Source organism: Eptatretus burgeri, chromosome 10 (genome assembly GCF_056783735.1).
Source record: "Eptatretus burgeri isolate ZD-2024b chromosome 10, Ebu_testis_v1, whole genome shotgun sequence".
NCBI lineage: Eukaryota > Metazoa > Chordata > Myxini > Myxiniformes > Myxinidae > Eptatretus > Eptatretus burgeri.
In genome coordinates this window covers 81379992-81399991 of record NC_140970.1, presented here as the reverse complement: position 1 = coordinate 81399991, position 20000 = coordinate 81379992, and the positions used below count along the sequence as shown (strand labels likewise).

At 44.0% G+C, this 20000-nt stretch overlaps 1 protein-coding gene across 4 annotated transcripts in view; it reads left to right on the top strand.

Moving 5' to 3' along the window:
• LOC147018970 (cyclin-dependent kinase 17-like) overlaps nucleotides 1-2946 on the top strand; it is a 184362-nt gene extending 181416 nt beyond the window's left edge. For 3 of the 4 annotated variants that reach the window (XM_085899102.1, XM_085899101.1, XM_085899103.1), the window contains one exon: nucleotides 940-2946. In XM_085899102.1, coding sequence (XP_085755228.1) covers nucleotides 940-965 — 26 coding nt within the window. In that variant the 3' untranslated portion in view covers nucleotides 966-2946. Of the gene's footprint in view, nucleotides 1-73; nucleotides 180-939 lie in introns of all 4 variants that reach the window. The other variant, XM_085899100.1, reaches the window with a different exon arrangement.
• The last annotated feature ends 17054 nt before the right edge of the window (nucleotides 2947-20000 follow it).

The following is a 20000-nucleotide window of genomic DNA, read 5'->3' as shown; positions in this document are numbered from 1 at the left end:
GATTAATTTGTGGGCTGGGAAGACAAAGGCGAGGAAAGCCCTGATAATGTGGTACTCCTCTCGCCCTGATCAGGCTTCCGGGTGAGTTTCACGGTGAATATGGAATCGAGAAATCTCAGATCGAACTATCTGACAGGCCCCGGTAAATCCGGAGTGGAGAAGTCATCACTGAGTAATAGGTGATGGATGTATATATCTAGATAAGAAGTAATAATAGGTGATGGATGGCTAAGTTATTGAATGACAAAACAAAAGCAATGAAGTTTAATTTTAATTATGAACTCTTTAATGTACAAATTGACCCTTTTGCACTCTGTTCCCTTGGGACAAGAGGAACCTGAGGTTAGGGTAGGAATTTGAAAAAAATTATTGTTAAGGGTGTTGGCAATAGCTCGACGATTCTTCATGAAGGACACTGGTCTCTCTAACATCCACCAACGAATGCCGGCAGATGGGACGCCAAGTTTAACGTCTATCCGAGGGACAGAACACATTGATGAATCACCCTCCCTGTGAAACATTGCGATGAGAGTTTATAGCTGGGCCGAGATTCTAAACACACGCTAGAAAAGTGTGCATATCTCAAGGCTATCTTGCCAGCCCTAACATAACATCTGTGGAGGAGAAAAGCTACAAGCTCATCTTGAATTCAGGTGTTCTTAAGTTATGGTTTGTATGTTGTTTTTACATGGTGTTTTATTTTTTTGACATTTATTTGTTTTACATTTATTTATGCAGATCAGTACAAGTCTTGCAAGAGTCGTAATTGCTGTAATTTTCCTGTTTTGTATTATGTTCCTTTAAGTATGCTGCTTGGTGTGTTTCTTGGTTTAAATTTAAATTGAGTTGGTAGAAATGTCTTGCTTATCAGTTTTTAATGGTGTTTTGGTTTGACCCTTTGTTCATTCATTTTTTCCTTCGTTCTGCTGTGGCTTACAGGCAGGCGACAAAGTCTGCTGTTCTGAACCTCACAGGCAGCCTGCCTTCAGTACCAGAACACTGCCTGGCTTTGCTGCAACCCCTTTGCACAAACAACACTACAAAGTCCTCGTCCTCATCCACATCGCCTGCGTTACTTTGGGGACGACGACAATCATAAGACTTATCTGTGTTTTAAACTTGCGTCGTTTTGATTTTTTTTATACAAAATATGACTTTAAAAGTAAACAAAAATAAAATAAATAAAGATGCTTTCTCATATTGTCCATATTTCATGTATCTAGTTCCTTGTTATAAAATACAATTTTAATTTTCAGCTTTACTTTGCTTTACTTTTTCTTTTTCTTTTTTTCATCGTCAGCAGATTTTCCTCTCCTTATGCTCCTAATTTTAGAAAATTTAATAAGATCATTTGCAGTCATTTTAACCTGTTTCACAACGTTTTAAGTTGGTGTCGTTTTACCCCAGAATGTCGACAAAAGTGTATTTAATGATGTTTTGATATACTGTACACTGGTCAAAAATTTAAACTTGATATGTTTACGATATCACTCAGTGATGATGGAGAGAGAGAGAGAAGAAGGTCTTCCAGTGGAAATTCCGCCATTTGCTCCACAACTGCCCGGTCGGTGCAAGTCGGAATATCCTGTTTAGCCCTTTGGGAAGTTGCGCCAAAGGATCGAGCACGAATGCAATGTTATGCAATGCACGCAAGTAGACAAATGATCATGTTATCTTTTCGAAAGGTTCTCCGAGATGAATGAACAAAAGAATAAATGTTATTATGTAATGAGTGTGCTGGAATGAACTATTTTGACAGACACCATATATGTGCAAAATGATGGTCACGCACGTAATAACGGTGACTGCATGTCAAGGAGGTCATGGTTGACGATTTGTGCGTAAAGTATGGTCTTGTAGAAACATCCCAGTTGAGAACACTTTAACCTGCTGCTGCTCGTTTGCAATCTTACAACTCCAAAACCTGCATCTCAACCACAGTTAGTTTGATATTACCAAACTTTTACTCCTTGCCTGTTTTTTGCCGTTATTTCACTTTTATTCCTCCAACAGCATCAAGATGTGAGTCTTTCCTTCGCATGTTTATCGTGTGCACATTTAAACGTACCCGAGCAAGTTTACCATGTGCTTTCGAGTTGCAACACGGGACGTTGATCGTTCTGAGATTTGTCCGTAACAACATAGAGATCATGTTGCTTAGCTTGAGGGATAGCACGAGAAGTCAGATTGCTCATGTTCGGTATCTACAAATCTGATGCTTAAAAACTCCAACAGAAAAACCATAACATTGCAACCTTCATGTTCATGTCAGTGCACTTGAATAAGCGTGTAGCTGTAAAGCTCCGCGAACCCGAATTATCGAGCATGTGAGAACCTGCAAATGTGACCTGCTGATGAATTTCCTAGTTATTCAAGTTCACCCTCAATTCCCTTCCAGAGCCCATGCTATTGATGGTTAAAATCAACAAAAATAAATAAAGGAGAAGAAGCTGTGACTAACTCTCTGCAGCTCGTTTGCATTCTTGTAGCTTGAGTGCCAATGAAAGCTTGAGCAATGCAGAATTGACTTGCAGGACCGTTATCTATCAAGACAAAGGTTCATTAATAATTTCTGCTCATAATTACAGGCTCAAATACTGCCATGTTGGGAATGACTTTGACATTTTTATTTTTTTGAAGGATTGTTCTTTTTATTTTATGATTATAATGACAGGCCTTGGGAGGTCAGTTTCTCTTGCTCAGTTTAATACTGGTCTGAGACATTTCTTTGCTTGGATGAGAGGAAAAAGGTGTTTTAAAGTGTACCTCATGTACGTGTCTAATTACTTGTTGAAAGAAATTGTTACGTGTAAAAGTCTGCTTTGTTGCCCGTTTCATTTTGGCCATTTTTATTTTTTACTGTTTGAGCCAAAACGTTTGATCTGTAGCAGTGGGAAGTTGTTTGTGTGCTGAGAACAGAATTAAATTAAAAGTTTTACGACTTGTCGCATGCCTGCTTGACATTTCTTCAACTCGTATTCAGACTCTTTAAAACATGCCACCCTGTCGGGGAAAACAGAACGGAAAATGTTTCTTTTAAACTGACCGAGTGTGTGATATGGTATCTTCACCGTGTTAAGTTATTGCAATTCCGGTGGTTTACATTTCAGTTTTCTCCTTAAATGATCATGACTCTGAGTTTTCTGCTTTGACACGAGAAACAGAATTAAACATTTGTTGAGATCTTTTTTACCCTTACCTGGTTACACGATCTTGTTTTTAATTGTTTACCAATTGTTTCCTAATTGGTTACCAATTCCAGGTTGGAAAGCTCATGGAGTAGCTGCGACATGCAGCCAGAGACGTGACCCGACTTGACTTCAGACAAACGAACGGTGACCTTGGGGAAAGCACGTAACTCGGGTCTGGGCACTGTAGGTGAAGACGACGCCATTTTGTGAATGTCTTTTCTCTCTGCAGTCGGCGCAACCAATAGGGTTTCTCTATGCTTTATCCTCTAAATGCTGAGCTTCAAGCAAAGAAGCAGCACGTTGCATTTTGAAGGTCTTTGACTTGACTCAACCAGGCTAAAATTTAATCACCAAGTAAGAATAATTGATCACGAAAAACCACAAACAAGCCAGTCCAACAGGAATATAAATTTCCACCACTAAAGTTGGTCAATGGTCCGACGTTACAAAGTAGTTGTCGAATGTACAAGTAAGAGAGGGACGATCAAACCAAAAACTTTCAAAACTCCAGAGTTTATTTTTGGGTACTTCATCCCGAATTTGACACACTTCGTCTTTTGTATGCAGCACAAGACTTTGGGGAAGCATCATTGGCTGAGGGCACCGCAGATGCAATGCCCTCGGTCGGTAATGGCAGGAATGTCGAATCTGTTCATGCTGTCGGCAATTAGTTGCCTACTCTTCGCAAAGGACACTGTGGGATCTTTAATGTCCACTAAATAATGTTGGCAGACAGGACGCCTGTTTAACATCCGTCCGAGGGACGGCACACACATTGATGACCAGGTTGATCGTTAGAGCTTGGCCAAGATTCAAACATCGATTAATGTTTACCAATTGCCGATAAGTTGGACCTTAGTATTCATTCAACCATTACTCAAACAGCATGCAATGAACCGAGGATGATGTTACCTTGTTTTGAAGAAATCTTTCGAATTAATCATTCTTAACGGTCCCTGTTCAGCGATGTTGTTAACTGCCCTATATTCTGTTAAACTTTCTGAAGGTTAGTGATTTCAATTATTTTTGCAAAACTGACACAAATTCATTACTGCAGTGATTAATAAGCACAATCACAAGGTCCATTTCCATGTGTAAATGTACCAACACGGATTACTTCTGGAGGGTAGGATACAATTGGATCTTTTTTTAATGATGTGAAACCTTCATGAGCTGGAGGATAACATATTTGCTATAAACATGCTTAGTTGAGCTGTCTGCTGTATTGCTTTATGAATTGGATTCCTCATGAAATTGCAACAAACTCTACCAAACTGGAATATCAATGCCTAGGCTTTGTAAGAAAGCCAATGTTGTGGCTACCCTTAAGTCCAACAAGCAAAGCAATGACCTGAAGTGCTCTCGGACAATATCAACATCTGTTGCCTTGAAGGTCCTCGAGAGGCTCAGACTAAAGAGGGTATAGCTGCTTGTGGAGAAGACGCTACCACCAGAACAAGTTAATATCAGGAAAATTGCAGCACTGAAGATCAGGTTTCCAGAAGATTCCAGAAGATTCATTCCAGAAACCGTGGTAGTCATTTTCCATTGCCTGAATGTCTTGATGGAAGTGTCCCCCTGCTTGTCACTCACTGTGCCAAGGTGTTCGGGAAATAAATCCAGATGTGAATGTAAAAAATGTAATTTCAAGGACATGCGACTCCATTTTTAGCTCGCCTGTTTGAAGAACAGAGAGCGATAGCAATACCCCCGGCGTGAGCGTGTGTCAGCGTCAGCGTGAGTGTGAAAATGTTAAAGTTTTTGGTGCAAGTTATTTTTTCCTTTCTAATGTTTTTTCTACCACACTATTTTTTATACGCCCAATATATATATATATATATATATATATATATATATGTTGTTCGTCTTTCGGCTGCTCCCGTTAGGGGTCGCCACAGCGGATCATCAGTTTTGATCCGCATACTGATTTGGCATAGGTTTTACGCCGGATGCCCTTCCTGACGCAACCCTGGTCGCCTCTTACGACACAGGGATAAGGATTGGGTTTCGCCATGATTCCGGGCTGCCCTACACCCTCTCATAGCGCGGCCCAGTGCAGAGCTCCCATCTATATATATATATATATATATATATATATATATATATATATATATATATATATATATATATATATATATATATATATATATATATATATATATATATATATATATCGGGGCGTATTATGTGATACCGGTCGTCCGTCTGTCTGTCCGTCCGTTCCTGTCCGCACTCTAACTCCCAAAGTTTTCAACTTTCACTTTATATATTTGGTACATAGGTACAGACTGTGGAGCCGTTGTGTCACGACATACGTTCATCATCTAAAGTGGATGCCATGGCAACCAGGATGCTGTTTTCCATCCGTTCCTGTCCGCACTCTAACTCCCAAAGTTTTCAACTTTCACCTTTCATATTTGGTACATAGGTACAGACTGTGGAGACGGTGTGTCGTGACATACGTTCGTCATCTAAAGTGGTTGCAATGGCAACCAGGATGCTGTTTTCCATGAAGTAGCACAATTCTGTATATACCTTCTTGTTCGAGTGTATATTGTGCTCACTTGTGCTCTTGTTACTGATTACAATATACAAATACATATATTGCTTTCAAATTATTTGGATCAGACTTCACTGCAATGCTTTATAAGAAATATTATTAGACTAGTCTTTTAAAAACGATAAATGTATAAACAGGCGAGCATTGGGTGGCTTTGACACCAACTCTGGTTTGATATGCATCGAGCAGTTTCTGGACTCTATATCTGTATGCGGGAGATTTGTGGTTTCCCGAGAAGTTTCCGCAAAACCATTTGAAAGGTGATTTCCTTAATTACAATAAAGGCATTAAGCTTTAAAATCTGATCGGTCTCATCACAAAAACTAGATGTGCTGAAGGAAAACTAAAAACGGATTTAGAATAAGCATCCCAAGAGCTATCTTGCCCACCTAAAATTATATCTGATGAAAATGACTTGTCGGCAAATGTTATGGGTTGAGCAGACAGACAAATGGCAAATGAACTAAGCAACCTGGAAGCTGTCTGCAATATCTCCCAAACTCCATTAAACCCACAGGATGTGACTTGCCCCAGAAGGAATAGTGTCGCTTGAAACAGGTCTGAATTGGTGTTGGTCAGCATGTTTGCCTGGGGACAAACGGAATCACCTTGAAGTGGGTGTGACAATCTCCAGACTGCATACCATCTAATGCAGGACTGGCCCACTCAGGATGGCAGGAGGTACGTTATGTGTCCATGATTACCCCCAAAGTATGCTCCTCCAAAGCCTGACATGCTGTGTGGAAGACTGTCTGAGAACAACTTTTACTTCAAAAATCTCCCCTCAAGCCAGACGAAAGAAAAAAGTGCTGCTGTATCATAGGGGCATGACCATCTCTGCTTCCACTTATTTGGGACTTTAAAGATCCTGGATATCTTTATGGATCTCTGGCTCATGATGCTGGGGTCATAATCTCAAATTCCATACAACATGTGTTGTGTGTGTGTGTCTTATGGGAGGAAAAACCCTGTGAAAGCCTGGATTTGTGGATTTTAATCATGAGGGGGGGCTACTAGACCAATGGAGGAGTTAGGGAGCATCTGAGAGTCCTTTGAGTGAAACTTGCTATTGAACCAGATGTTTCAAATGAAAGATCTCATGAAGGTATCCCACATTCGTACATTTTTAACACTATCTGCAAGACATTTACAAATAAATAAAAGAAATATGATTCTCTTTGACATTGATCTCCATTAACTCCATCATGTGTGTAATGCAACATAGCCAGGAATTTGAGGTCTCACATTGGCCTTTCACAGTTAGAAACAGCCACATCTGAGATACGCTGCTGTAATTGTTTGGAAACATTACCCACTGAAAGGTATGTTTTGTGAAACTGGTTCTGCTAGTGAAGGGTGAGGTTCATGCCTTGGTTCATCAGGGTGTTGTTCCTGTTGTTGCATGAGATTTATATATGGCATGGAAACCCGATTAATGTTCGTGTTTTGCCGTACAGCCAACATTCAATGGGTTGCTCAGGTGGCAGCGTTCTATTCGAAAAGGCCTTGAATTCCAACGACTGCCAATGACCAGTAAATGTAGCTAATTTCACTAAAATAAAGAGGTTGGGTATGCTGTGGGTGTGTACAAAGCCCCCCTCCCCCTCCCCAAGCCCTTGTTTTTACCAGGGAGGTTTATTGATGCACAAGACAACAGTGTCGTACATTATTATTAACCTCCGCCATCGAAGATCGGAGGTTACTGTTTTCACCCCTTTCTGTTTGTTTGTTTGTTTGTTTGTTTGTGAAAAGTATTACGGAAAAACTCCTCGACGGATTTCGACGAAACTTGTTGGGGGGATCCGGTATGGTCCAAGGATCATGCCATTTGATTTTGGATTTGGTCCAAAATCCAATATGGCCGCTATGGTGGCCATTTTGAAAAAATATTTGAATTTTTTGTTTTTGCATTTCTACATGTTTTAAGTGATTTCCAACCCCCCCTCCCCCCCCCCCAAAAAAAAAATTGTTAGAGAAAAAAAAATTTTGCCACTTTTTTTTCAACAAAATTTCGATTTTTTTTTTTTTTTGCATTTCTACGTGTTATAAGTGATTTCCAACAAAAAACATCCCAAAATTATAATTGCAGCTGATTTTGGAACTTCAGGTGGATATACCCATGTAAAATCAATTTCTGTCTCAAGGAATGTAGTTATGACGAATTCATTGAGTATGTAAAAGTTAAAAGTAAAAGGGAAAGTTGCAAACTATAACTTTGTGAGAACTGTTGACGTCAAATTGAATAAATAGGATATCAGGTTCACTTGAGTGACCGAGCAGTATTGGCGGCGGAGGTTTTGCACTCTGCCGAGTGCTCCCCCTCGAGTTATTATCTGTTTTGGATACACAGTCAAGGCTCGTGGAAGAGCTGGTACGAGTACACTGATTGGATGAGGACACGACCAGACCAGAGGAACAGTTGACGGAGAGGGGGAAACACCAACAGCAGAATTGAAGGCCAATATAGAGAGAGACTTGGACAAACAACAGGTGTGGGGAGGAATGAGGGGAATTGATGTTGGTAGATTTTCCAAAATTTCCAAATTTTCCATTTGGTGCAATAATTTCAATAATTCTCAAAAATATCAACCAATGGGAAAAAAAATATTATATCAACTGTGTGTGTCCTCTCAAATCCACTCATGGGACAGTTTGAGTAGTGTTTTCAGCACACGAGGACCTATGACCCAATCCATACGGGATATGAATTGATATGTCATCTATAGGGAAACCTCTATGGCAAAAATGGGGTGAAACGGAATCTGCAGGGACCTTATACAAAGTGCAAGATGGTCGATGGAAGAACAAAAGTTGAGGTCGATGGACGAACAAAATGTGTAGTTGCCTTTCTTCGTGGATGGTCTATCAATTACGTACTCCAGCGAGTGCGGATCCATACCCGTGTCGGTTAATACGGTACGAAAGGGTTAAATATTTCAACAGGACGGCACTCCCCCTCATTGGGTTTTAGTTATTCGAGCTATCTTGAATGAAATATTTCAGGTCGCTGGATTGGCCAAGACGGACCAACTGCCTACCCCCCATGATCACCAGACATAACCCCTCTTGATTTTATTCTGTGGAGGTTTGTCAAATATGTTGTCCACAACACCAAGGTGACAAAGCTGCAGGATCTTCGTTCTCAGATCACAGCTGCATGTACACTGGTGAATGCAAACATGCTGAGCTGAACATGGCAACAACTCGTGCACCGCCTTGATGTCCTATAAACGTGCACACGACGACAGAGCTCACATTGAAGTGTGTTGATGGTGTACACAAAACCTCATGAGTTTCTGCATCATATTGTTATGGAAATGGCCCTTAATGGGATTACTAAGAATAGGATCAGCACAGATCCCCCATTAAATGCCTGTTTGGATAGGTTGTGTGGTGTAAGGGACGATATGTGTGTGTCGGGAGGTGAAGAAGACTGTGTTTTTCTGTTCATACGGTGGTGGAACGCGAGATGATGCTTTTTCCTCTCCTGTAAGAGAGGAAGGGGTGTGGCCTGGACAGGAAGTGACGCGAGGGGCGGAGCCTTTGGTCAGAGAGTCGCCGAGAGAAGCGAGAGAAAGGAGAAACAAAAGATGAGTATGTGGAAATACTCGCACTCGAAGAGTGCTCGTGTTTCGAGGCGAGCGAACGAAGGAGTGCTGTGTGTGAGGAACGGCTGGGTTCTCGAGGCGAGCAAACGAAGGAGGCACCGTGGTGGATCTGCCGGGAGAGATGCTAACCCGACCTGAACGTCCGATTCGACCGAGAGAGGCACTGAGAGGACGGAGCGGGAGTCGGGCTTCGAGGCGGGAAGGCCGGAGAGGAGACGCCGGACCTTCGGACGGTCCTTACTCACCAACGGCAACGGCGCATCACGTTTGCTGATCCGCCTGTGGAACTCGGATCTCGACTTGGGCCTTGTATGGAGAACAGGCCAGGCCGGGATTTGTGTGCTGGACCGTGAGAGAGATCAGCTGAGGTCCATCTTCGACCCTACGCGAGGTCAGAGCGCGCGGAGACCGCGCACGCGGTGACTAAAGGAGGAAGAACACCGCGCCGCCATCTTGCCGCGCAGCACGTTTGAGCGGGAGTTTGAACCCGTGGACACCACCGCTTGGTACGAGCGATATTCGTGCTTTTGGACACGGTCCTCGTCCATGAGCCATCACCAAGTTCTCTGTGTGCATGCATGCTGTTTGTTTGAACGTGTTGTATAAGGCATATTTCATCGAATCCCCTCGAAACTTTTAGACCGTGGTTCCCTAGGTAAGAACGGGTAGATCGTTAGTATAACCATTGCAGTGTTTTATTGCTTGTGTTGTGATCCCTGATGTTCCCCAATAAATCTGGTTAATTATTCTGCAGTTGCCGCTATGGATCAATGCGCGTAGCGTCGATGAACGATCCGTTCGATTGGCATACAGGGCCAAAGTGGTTACACGCTGGTCGACTCCGCTCGGTCACTGACAAAGCCAGTCTGTAACTAGGGGTTCTATCTCCCCAACTGGTAAGGTACAGGATTACGTTGGTATCGCGATTGAAGACGCTTGACCCGAGGCCTGTGCCGAGCCGGCCGGCGTTGTAGACTCCCGGAGACGGCGGTGGCGGGGCTGGCACCTCGGACCGGGTCAGATTCCCGTCATCCCGGATCCGCAACAACTGTCGTCAGGAGTGGGATATTTGGACCTGCGGTGCATTTTGCACCCCGGACATTGAGTACAAAAAAAAAAACGGTCCAAATTTGATTTGATTTTATGCTTGAGCGGATCGGAGGAAAAATTTGCAAATTATACAGAAAATGGAGTCTCAAAATGGCGGCGCAGCTCCATCTCGGCGTGACACGAAGCGGGAGAGGGCTAATTATAGTGCAACGAACGGCACAACACGAGGCAGAGGCTCTCAGCCACCGGTTCAGGCCGCGTGGACACGGTATACGCCGGGGCAGACGAATGAGGACGCCAACGCATACATTCATGAGCTTCATGGACGCTTGTCGGATGCCTTGGACCAATGGAGGTGTGCTGGTGACTATATTGAGGAATTGCAGATTGAATTGGACGAGGCACAGCGGCGCGGAGTCGAGGTTCAGGAGGATTGTGTGCATGGGGAGTCGCAACGATTGGCCGATGCAGAGGAACAAATTCAGGAGCTGGAAGACGACTTAGCCAGCACAGTCGAGGAACTACATGGGGAAATGACTCAAGTTGAATGGTTGTGTGGGTTTTTGTTACAAAAGGCGAGCAAACTGAATAAAAGAAAAGAGGAGCAAATTCGTAATTCTCGGGATAGGAAGAGCTTGGAGGAAGAATGGAAAAAAAGGTAGAAAAGGAAAAATGTGAGCACAATCGGGAATTGGAACTACTGAAGGAAGAGGTAAGATCAGGCAATCGGATAAGGGAGAGCCTGGAACAGGAGCTAAAAAGAGGAGAGAAAAATCTGGAGAAAAGGAAGGAAGAATTGTTGGAAAAGTCCGAAAAGCTTCGGAAATTAAAGTCCAGAGGAAATGAACTGGCAAGTGAACTAGAAATTAGCAAGGGACACGGAAAGAGAATGGACGAATGGAGAAAGCAAGAATGCAAAAGAGGTGTGGAGATGAGAGAGGAATGATGGGAAAAAGCTTCTGAGTTATGGAAACGCCAAAACAAAGAGAGGGAATTACAAAACAAACTGAGGATGTTAAGAGAGGAAAGAAAGAGAACGGAGAATGAAACGTTTAGGACCCACACTGTGCAGATCGAACATCTTGAAGCCAAAGCAAGACTAAAGAATGAGATGCAAAAAAGAGTAGTGAAAGAACAACGAATGAAACAGGAAAGGAAGATTAACCAATTGAAGGAAACGACGAGATTGGAGAATGAAGAGCAAGAGAGACAGTGGGATAGGAAACAAAAAGAACAAGGAATGGAACAAAAGGAAGGACAAGAACGACTAAAAGAGAAAGCAAGGTTGAAGTACGCGGAGATTGTGAAAGAACGACAAATAATGACCGTTTTTACAGCCATTTTTCCCTGCTGTGCAGGAGTTTGGCTTTTTCTTGAGGCAATGTTTTATGGCCGGATGCCCTTCCTGATGCCAACCCTGGTCGCCTCTTACGACACACAGGGATATGGTACACCTATTCTAACCGGGGCATACACCGGGACCAATACACTGGTACTCACTTCGCCGACCTCGGAAGGATGACAGGCTGAGTCAACCCCCTGGTGTTAATTCAGCAGCCAACGGGGCTTGAACTCAGGACCCTGGGATCCCAAGCCGCCGCCCTAACCACTAAGCCAACACCAGGCTTGAAAGAACGACGAATGAAATGGGAAAAATAAATCAGCCAATTGAAAGAAACGATGAGATTGGAGAATGAAGAACATGAGAGACGGTGGGGTAGAAAACAAAAACAGGATAAATTTGAAATTGTCCAACTCAAGGAGAGAGCAAAGTTGGAGTCCACGGAGATGGAAAAACTCCGGAAAGATAACGAACAACTCAAAAGGCTCGGAGAGGAAGAACGACTCAAATGGAAAAGAAAACGGAGCCAGGAAGTAGAACAGCACAACAATGTGGGATGTGTGATATCACAACAGGGAGTAATGTTAGTGGTGCGGAACTTGATTGACATCACTCGTCGGATGACATCACACTTAGAGCAAACCCTGGTGATGGAGACATTGAGGGAGCATGCGGGGTTGTTTACGAGTGAGATACATTTTGAACAGATCCAGCGTGTGGAGCTGACAGCCCCAGAGGAGTGTGGCGAATCAATGATGAGCAACCTGCTGGAGAGAAGCGACCTGACAGAGGTGAGTCTGGAACGTAGCAGGTACGTGGGTACATGCATTCATGGTGCGGACGATGAGCTTAGGGTAGAGATTGAATTTTGTGTTAACGAAGCGACTCTGTCCGATGGGGTGCACGTATGCGTGACCCCTGAATGTGTGTGTGGAGTACCTGTGGGTGAATGTTGTGAGCCCACAGTCCAGACTACAGCACCGGTATGTGCTGCTGAGGCCAAAGAGTGTGTGAGTACTCACCTGGCGGTCGAGAATGTAGCCCTGGAGTGCGAGGCAGTTAGTCAGTACTCAGGCAAGGTTGAAGGTGTGGAATGTCAACACATAACCTTGGAATGTGTGCAGCCTGCTGTGTGTGGGAGTCCTGAGGATGGAATGAGTGGTGACGTAGGAAATAGGTTTGAGGTGCAAGGGAAAATAGAAATGCCACCAGGACAGAACTTGCGCCAAGGGACGGAACCCATAATGGACAGCTCCGCAGGGGGTTCTTTCAGAGTTGGAGGTGCTGCATCCAGGAGCAGTTTTAGATTGGATTTTAGAAATCCAATTTAGAAATTGGATTTTAATTTCTCCATCAGCCTCACCAGGCCTTGCATTTTCAAAATCGGACGGGGCTGATAAATCCGCCTCGTCATGTGGGGTGAGGGGGCTGATTTTTGCCCACGGGGCTGATTTTAAAATTGGTTCAAAATCTTGTGAATTAGTTTTTATAAATTGCTTTAACATGTGGTCCAAATTGACCAATGTCTGTACAAACTGAACTGCCAAAGAATCTGAATAAACTGAGCCTAATCCTAACTACGTAATTTCAAAATGTACCTTAAACGGCCCTCCTTGGGGCAAAACACAAAGTTCTGAGAACAGAACTTTCTGCTCAAGCACAGTACTTTCCCACAATCCTTTTCATTAAAAAGTATTAGAACTATGTTGTCTTTGTTGTTGTTGTGGATTATTACCTGTAATGACAAATGTTCTGACAATTTGCATGAATGATGTGCCGGTACAATACATTACATGTATGCTATTGAACTGGGACCATTCAAGTATTACGTACACAAGTCCAACCCATTTCTCCCCGAGACTAGCCCACTGTGTTCAACATATACATGAGGATAAACCTTGACTTTTCACTGCCATGACCTTGCCATGTAGGATTGTACTTGAATGTCCACACCTGGATCCACCACTAACATGGTAATAATGTCAAAAGATTTATTCTCGTAACAAATTTAACACTTTATTCGTTGCAAAGCTGAATGACCAAAAAAAAAAAAAATCTGAACAGTCGCAAATTTAATGAGTTTATTGATGCATTTCTGTCTCAACAAAACTAATTTATCTGCACATATATATATATATATATATATATATATATATATATATATATATATATATATATATATATATATCTATCTCTCTCTGCCTCTCTGCCTCTTCCTCTCTCTCTGCCTCTTCCTCTCTCTCTGCCTCTTCCTCTCTCTCTGCCTCTTCCTCTCTCTCTCCCTCTTCCTCTTCCTCTTCCTCTTCCTCTTCCTCTTTCTCTTCTCTCTCTCTCTCTCTCTCTCTCTCTCTCTCTCTCTCTCTCTCTCTCTCTCTCTCTCTCTCTCTCTCTCTCTCTCTCTCTCTCTCTCTCTCTCTCTCTCTCTCTCTCTCTCTCTCTCTTCCTCTCTCTCTCTTCCTCTCTCTCTCTCTCTTCCTCTCTCTCTCTCTCTCTCTCTCTCTCTCTCTCTCTCTCTCTCTCTCTCTCTCTCTCTCTCTCTCTCTCTCTCTCTCTCTCTCTCTCTCTCTCTCTCTCTCTCTCTCTCTCTCTCTCTCTCTCTCTCTCTCTCTCTCTCTCTCTCTCTCTCTCTCTCTCTCTCTCTCTCTTCCTCTCTCTCTCTCTCTCTCTCTCTCTCTCTCTCTCTCTCTCTCTCTCTCTCTCTCTCTCTCTCTCTCTCTCTCTCTCTCTCTCTCTCTCTCTCTCTCTCTCTCTCTCTCTCTCTCTCTCTCTCTCTCTCTCTCTCTCTCTCTCTCTCTCTCTCTCTCTCTCTCTCTCTCTCTCTCTCTCTCTCTCTCTCTCTCTCTCTCTCTCTCTCTCTCTCTCTCTCTCTCTCTCTCTCTCTCTCTCTCTCTCTCTCTCTCTCTCTCTCTCTCTCTCTCTCTCTCTCTCTCTCTCTCTCTCTCTCTCTCTCTCTCTCTCTCTCTCTCTCTCTCTCTCTCTCTCTCTCTCTCTCTCTCTCTCTCTCTCTCTCTCTCTCTCTCTCTCTCTCTCTCTCTCTCTCTCTCTCTCTCTCTCTCTCTCTCTCTCTCTCTCTCTCTCTCTCTCTCTCTCTCTCTCTCTCTCTCTCTCTCTCTCTCTCTCTCTCTCTCTCTCTCTCTCTCTCTCTCTCTCTCTCTCTCTCTCTCTCTCTCTCTCTCTCTCTCTCTCTCTCTCTCTCTCTCTCTCTCTCTCTCTCTCTCTCTCTCTCTCTCTCTCTCTCTCTCTCTCTCTCTCTCTCTCTCTCTCTCTCTCTCTCTCTCTCTCTCTCTCTCTCTCTCTCTCTCTCTCTCTCTCTCTCTCTCTCTCTCTCTCTCTCTCTCTCTCTGTCTCTCTGTCTTTCTCTCTCTCTCTCTCTCTCTCTCTCTCTCTCTCTCTCTCTCTCTCTCTCTCTCTCTCTCTCTCTCTCTCTCTCTCTCGCCCCCTGCTGGTCGTTGGTGAGTCGTGCATGGGTGTGGCGTCATGGCGGCTCTGTGTGTGCAGCTGTGAGTACTGTGCTGTGTTAGTGTTGTTCCTGTCCCTATTTCGTTTCCCTCTGTGTCCCCGTACGTGTTTGTGGAGTTTTTCCCTGTTTCCCTTCCTGCTGAGACGAGAGAGAGAAGGAGAGCGCGCACGGTAGGTGCTTTGTGGGTTTTCCTTGAAACCTTCGGGTTTCTGGGCCTACTTTTTCATCTGCCTTGTTTTCATAGGCCTGCCGTTTATCGGTGGTTTAGCTTCTTCCTTATACTCTTCCTTTCCCTTATACTTCATTTGACCCCACTTGCTGGTTGCTTGTGACGGTTTTCCTTTGTTAAACTTAAACTTCTCTTCTTTTGCTTTAAGCTATGGCAAACGGACGTTTGCACAATAGTGTGTACGAGTCACTCACTCGGAAAAATGGAGTGACAATGACTCCACCTGATGGAGTTAGTGTTGAGAACGTGGTGATGGCTCTGGGAGAGCTCGTAGGAATCGAGAATGTTCTCGCCGCTTCGAAAATGAGCCAACGTGTCGTGGTTTTCTTGTCGGAGGAGCGACACGTGGCTCAGGCGGTCGAAACCGGTCTATCCGTTCCGCCGGACGTCTTCGTCAATGTTAGTTATCTCGATACGATGGCGGTAAAATTAACACTGTCCAACATCCCGCCCTTCTTCTCGAGTGAGGAGATTGTCGCTGCATTAAGCGTTTTTGGCACAGTTGTATCACGAATCTCCATGATTCCACTTCGTCTCCGCTCTGACGCTTCGGTTCGCCACATCATGTCGTTCCGACGTCATTGCTATATCATTCTAAAAAACAACGCTCAATCGCTCAATGCAGTTATGACTTTAAAAAATAAAAACCGCAATTACCAGATTTATATTGCGACGGAGACCACAACTTGTTTTATCTGTGGTGAATCGGGACATTTAAAAAGCGATTGCCCCAAGAATATATTAAGTGGCATATCTAGTGTGATCGAACCCATTGAGACGAATAGTGGTATATCTAGAGTTGGGAACGTTGGTGACGCTTCAAACTCGAACAATCTGCCTGGGCCGTCGAGAGTGGAGGTAAATCCCCCCCTGACAGATGACGAAAGCTTCACCGTTGTTCCTTCAAAAAGGAAACATAAATTAAAGCATCTAAATGATAACAATAGTCAAGATGTGACGGCGAGCTGTGCAAAAAAGATGGCGCCGGCTGCCGAGAATAATGACTCGTGTTTGGAAGCAACAATAGATGCTCTTTTTAAAACGAAAAATCGATTTGATGTAATTGCTCCAGAGGATGATGACTTTTTTGTCGGTGGGGTTAGTGAACATGAGGAGGAGATTGGTTTTGTGCAGCAGGGAGCACACGTGACCACTCCCATAGTCACAGGCACCTTGGATATTAACACCGAATCCACTGTAACCCCCCTCCCTGTAAAGACCAACAGTGAAATGTGTACCGTTTCTAAGTCACCAATTACTCCAAACCTGGTTGAATCAGGGTGTAAAGCTTCAACTAGTGAAACACCAGGTTCATCTCAAGCGGAATATAACATTCCTTCCATTAGTATTCTTCCTCCTCCCCATTTTCTTCACCCTCCCACTCCTCCTCCTCCTCCTCCCCCTCCCACTTCTAATCTTCTTCCTCTTCCCACCCCTCCACCTCCCCTATTCCACCTCCCCTATTCCACCTCCCCCACTCCACCTCCCCCACTCCACCTCCCCCACTCCTCCTCCCCCACTCCTCCTCCCCCCACTCCTCCTCCCTCCACTCTTCCTTCCCCGACTCCTCCGACTCCTTCTCCCCCTTTGGAAGCGGAATGTGAGGCTTCCCTTATTAAACCATCAGCTCCATCTTTGGAGCATAACGATAATGTAATGGACACCAATCAGTACTCGGATTATGATTCGGACGGGGCCTCATCACTTGCTTCTTGTGGCGGTGCTGAAGCATGGAATGATCCAGTTTCCCAAGATTCGGAGAGTGTTACCAGTGTTCCACCTGCTGATATCATAAAGTTTCTTCATGACACCTTTCGCAAGAAACATGTTAAAATTAAAAACTTTTTCCCTGACTTATCCGGCTTTATAATCTCTGCGAAGCTTTTGCTCCTCAAAGCCGGACAGCTTGGTGTGACGGAATCACAAGTGTATCGACTCCGGAAATGCATCCTCAAAGCAAAGAATGAGCTGCAGACACAGAGAGACTAAGTTTTTGACACACCCAAACTCTGTGTTAGCCTATGGCCTTCTCTATAGCGAGTTTAAATATTAATGGGGGACGCTCCTCCATCCGTAAAGCAGAACTTAAACAGTTTGTTGAGACAAATCACATTGATGTTTTGCTTTTGCAAGAAACAAGATGCAGCTCCTCTTGTGCAAGTGAATGGCAAAGGACAATGAGGGGAAAATGTTTTTTAGTAGTCTGGAACACCCAAGGCTGTTTATATACAACCTTCCTTTTGTAGTCCCAGTGTTGTTTTTAATGAGATTATCAAAGGGTATTTAATTTCACTCACCTTCACACACAATGGCTTTAAACACACCGTACTGAATGTCTACGCACCGAGCGATAGCACAGAGAGACTTGCCTTTTACACACACTTAGAAACGTCTCTTGTACACATTGACTTTGATGGACTTGTCTGCTTGGGTGGAGATTTTAACTGCACGATGGACCCCACCATTGATCGTAATGGAGAGGAGCCGCACCCAGCAAGCGCAGCGCCTTTGTTGAGAGCCTTGTCCAAGTTTTCCTTGGTTGATGTGTGGAGAATCCGCAATCTTTCTCTCCGCCAATACACGTGGAGTCGGTGTTCAAAAGGCCACCTATCACTTGCAAGATTGGACCGTTTCTACATCAACAGTACCTTTTTAAATGTTGTGAGCAATATGGACATTATTCCGAGCGGCTTCTCAGACCATCACATGGTCGCACTTCGGATTCACCAACCAGTTCGGAATCGTGGTGCTGCCTACTGGACCTTCAACGCAAGCCTTTTGGATGACCAACTGTTTGTCGATGCCTTTGGTGTGTTCTGGAGAGCCTTGCTCCAACGTAAAACTTCCTTCCCCTGCCTTGGAAAATGGTGGGACAACGTCAAAGTGCAAATAAGATCCTTTTGCCAACAATATGGAGCCTACCACACCAAATATGACTCTGCCCTTCAATCCTTGCTTGCCAAAGAAATATTATATTTGCAGACCAACCTCTTGGCTTCAAATCATGAAAGAACCAACCTCTTGCTGGCGAAGAAAAAAGCTCTTCTTGCTGGACTTTGTGCAAGGCAAGCCAGAGGAGCGCTGATTCGTCTCCGACTGGAGAATTTGTGCTACCTGGACACCTCCTCTAAGTTCTTTTTTGGACTGGAAGCTCAAACAAAGAGAAGTCAGCAGATAACTTCAGTAAGCACAAAGGAAGGAAGAATAACACACAATAAAAAAGATGTCAGAGCCTCACTCAGACACTACTTTACTGAACTTTATCGTGCTCCGAAAATCGACAACAAAATGGTAACAGTGCTGACTTCTTCCTTACCGACCTTGTCAAAATCTGCAGTTCTACAAATGGACAAGGAAGTAACTTTGGAGGAACTCCAAGCTGCTCTTCAAACTCTACCCTCGGGTAAGGCCTCCGGCCTGGATGGAATTCCTGCGGAATTTTATAAAACCTTTTGGGACCTCCTCGGACCAGAACTACTTGAGGTTATAATCGACGGTCGACGATCAGGCTCACTGCCATTAAGCTGCCGGAGGGCTGTCCTCGCCCTTATCCCCAAAAAAGGAGACCTTCAGCAACCACACAACTGGCGTCCCATCTCATTACTCTGTGCAGACTACAAAATATTTTCCAAGGCCCTTGCCAACCGCCTTAAAGCCATAATCGAGGAGATCGTACACCCAGATCAGTCTTACTGTGTCCCGAAGAGGACAATTCATGACAGTATCTTTATTGTGCGTGATATAATCTGTTCTCTTGAGCAAAGAAATGTCGGGTTGGTGTTCTTAGATCAAGAAAAGGCCTTTGATACCATTGATCATTTTTATCTTTTCTCTGTTTTACGGGGGTTTGGTTTTGGGGAAAATTTTATCTCTCATGTGCAGTTACTGTATAACAACACTTTTAGTCTCTTAAAGGTTAACAACATTTTGTGTCCCCCTTTCCCGGTTAATAGAGGCATTCGTCAAGGGTGCCCTCTTTCTGGCCTCCTGTACTCTCTTGCGATCGAGCCTTTGCTCGTTCGGTTGCGTGCACGTCTTCTTGGTTTCCTTCCTCAACCAATGGCGAACCCGTTTAAAGTGATTGCTTATGCAGATGATCTTTGTGCAATCGTTCGCTCGAATGAGGACGTCTCAGCCTTGGTCCGTTGCATTCATGAATTTGGTTTGGCAAGTTCCACAAAAGTGAACTGGGGAAAAAGCAGAGCTCTCCATCTTGGTCCACAAAATGGCGCCATTCCTCCGACTCTTCCCGAGAAACTTAAATGGGAAAGGGATGGAATTCTTTACCTCGGCGTCTTTCTTGGAACTGAGAACTTCATTTTAAAAAACTGGGAATCTCTAATAATTAAAACTGAGCGACGTTTACGAAAGTGGAAGGGCTTACTTTGTCAACTCTCCTATCGGGGCTGGACCCTTGTTATAAACAACCTTGCAGCATCAATGCTTTGGCACGTTTTTATAGCACTGCAGCCCCCAGATTTGTTTCTTAAAAAATTACAATCAATTCTTATTGACTTCTTTTGGGGAGGAAAGCATTGGCTCCAACCTGGTGTGTTAAAC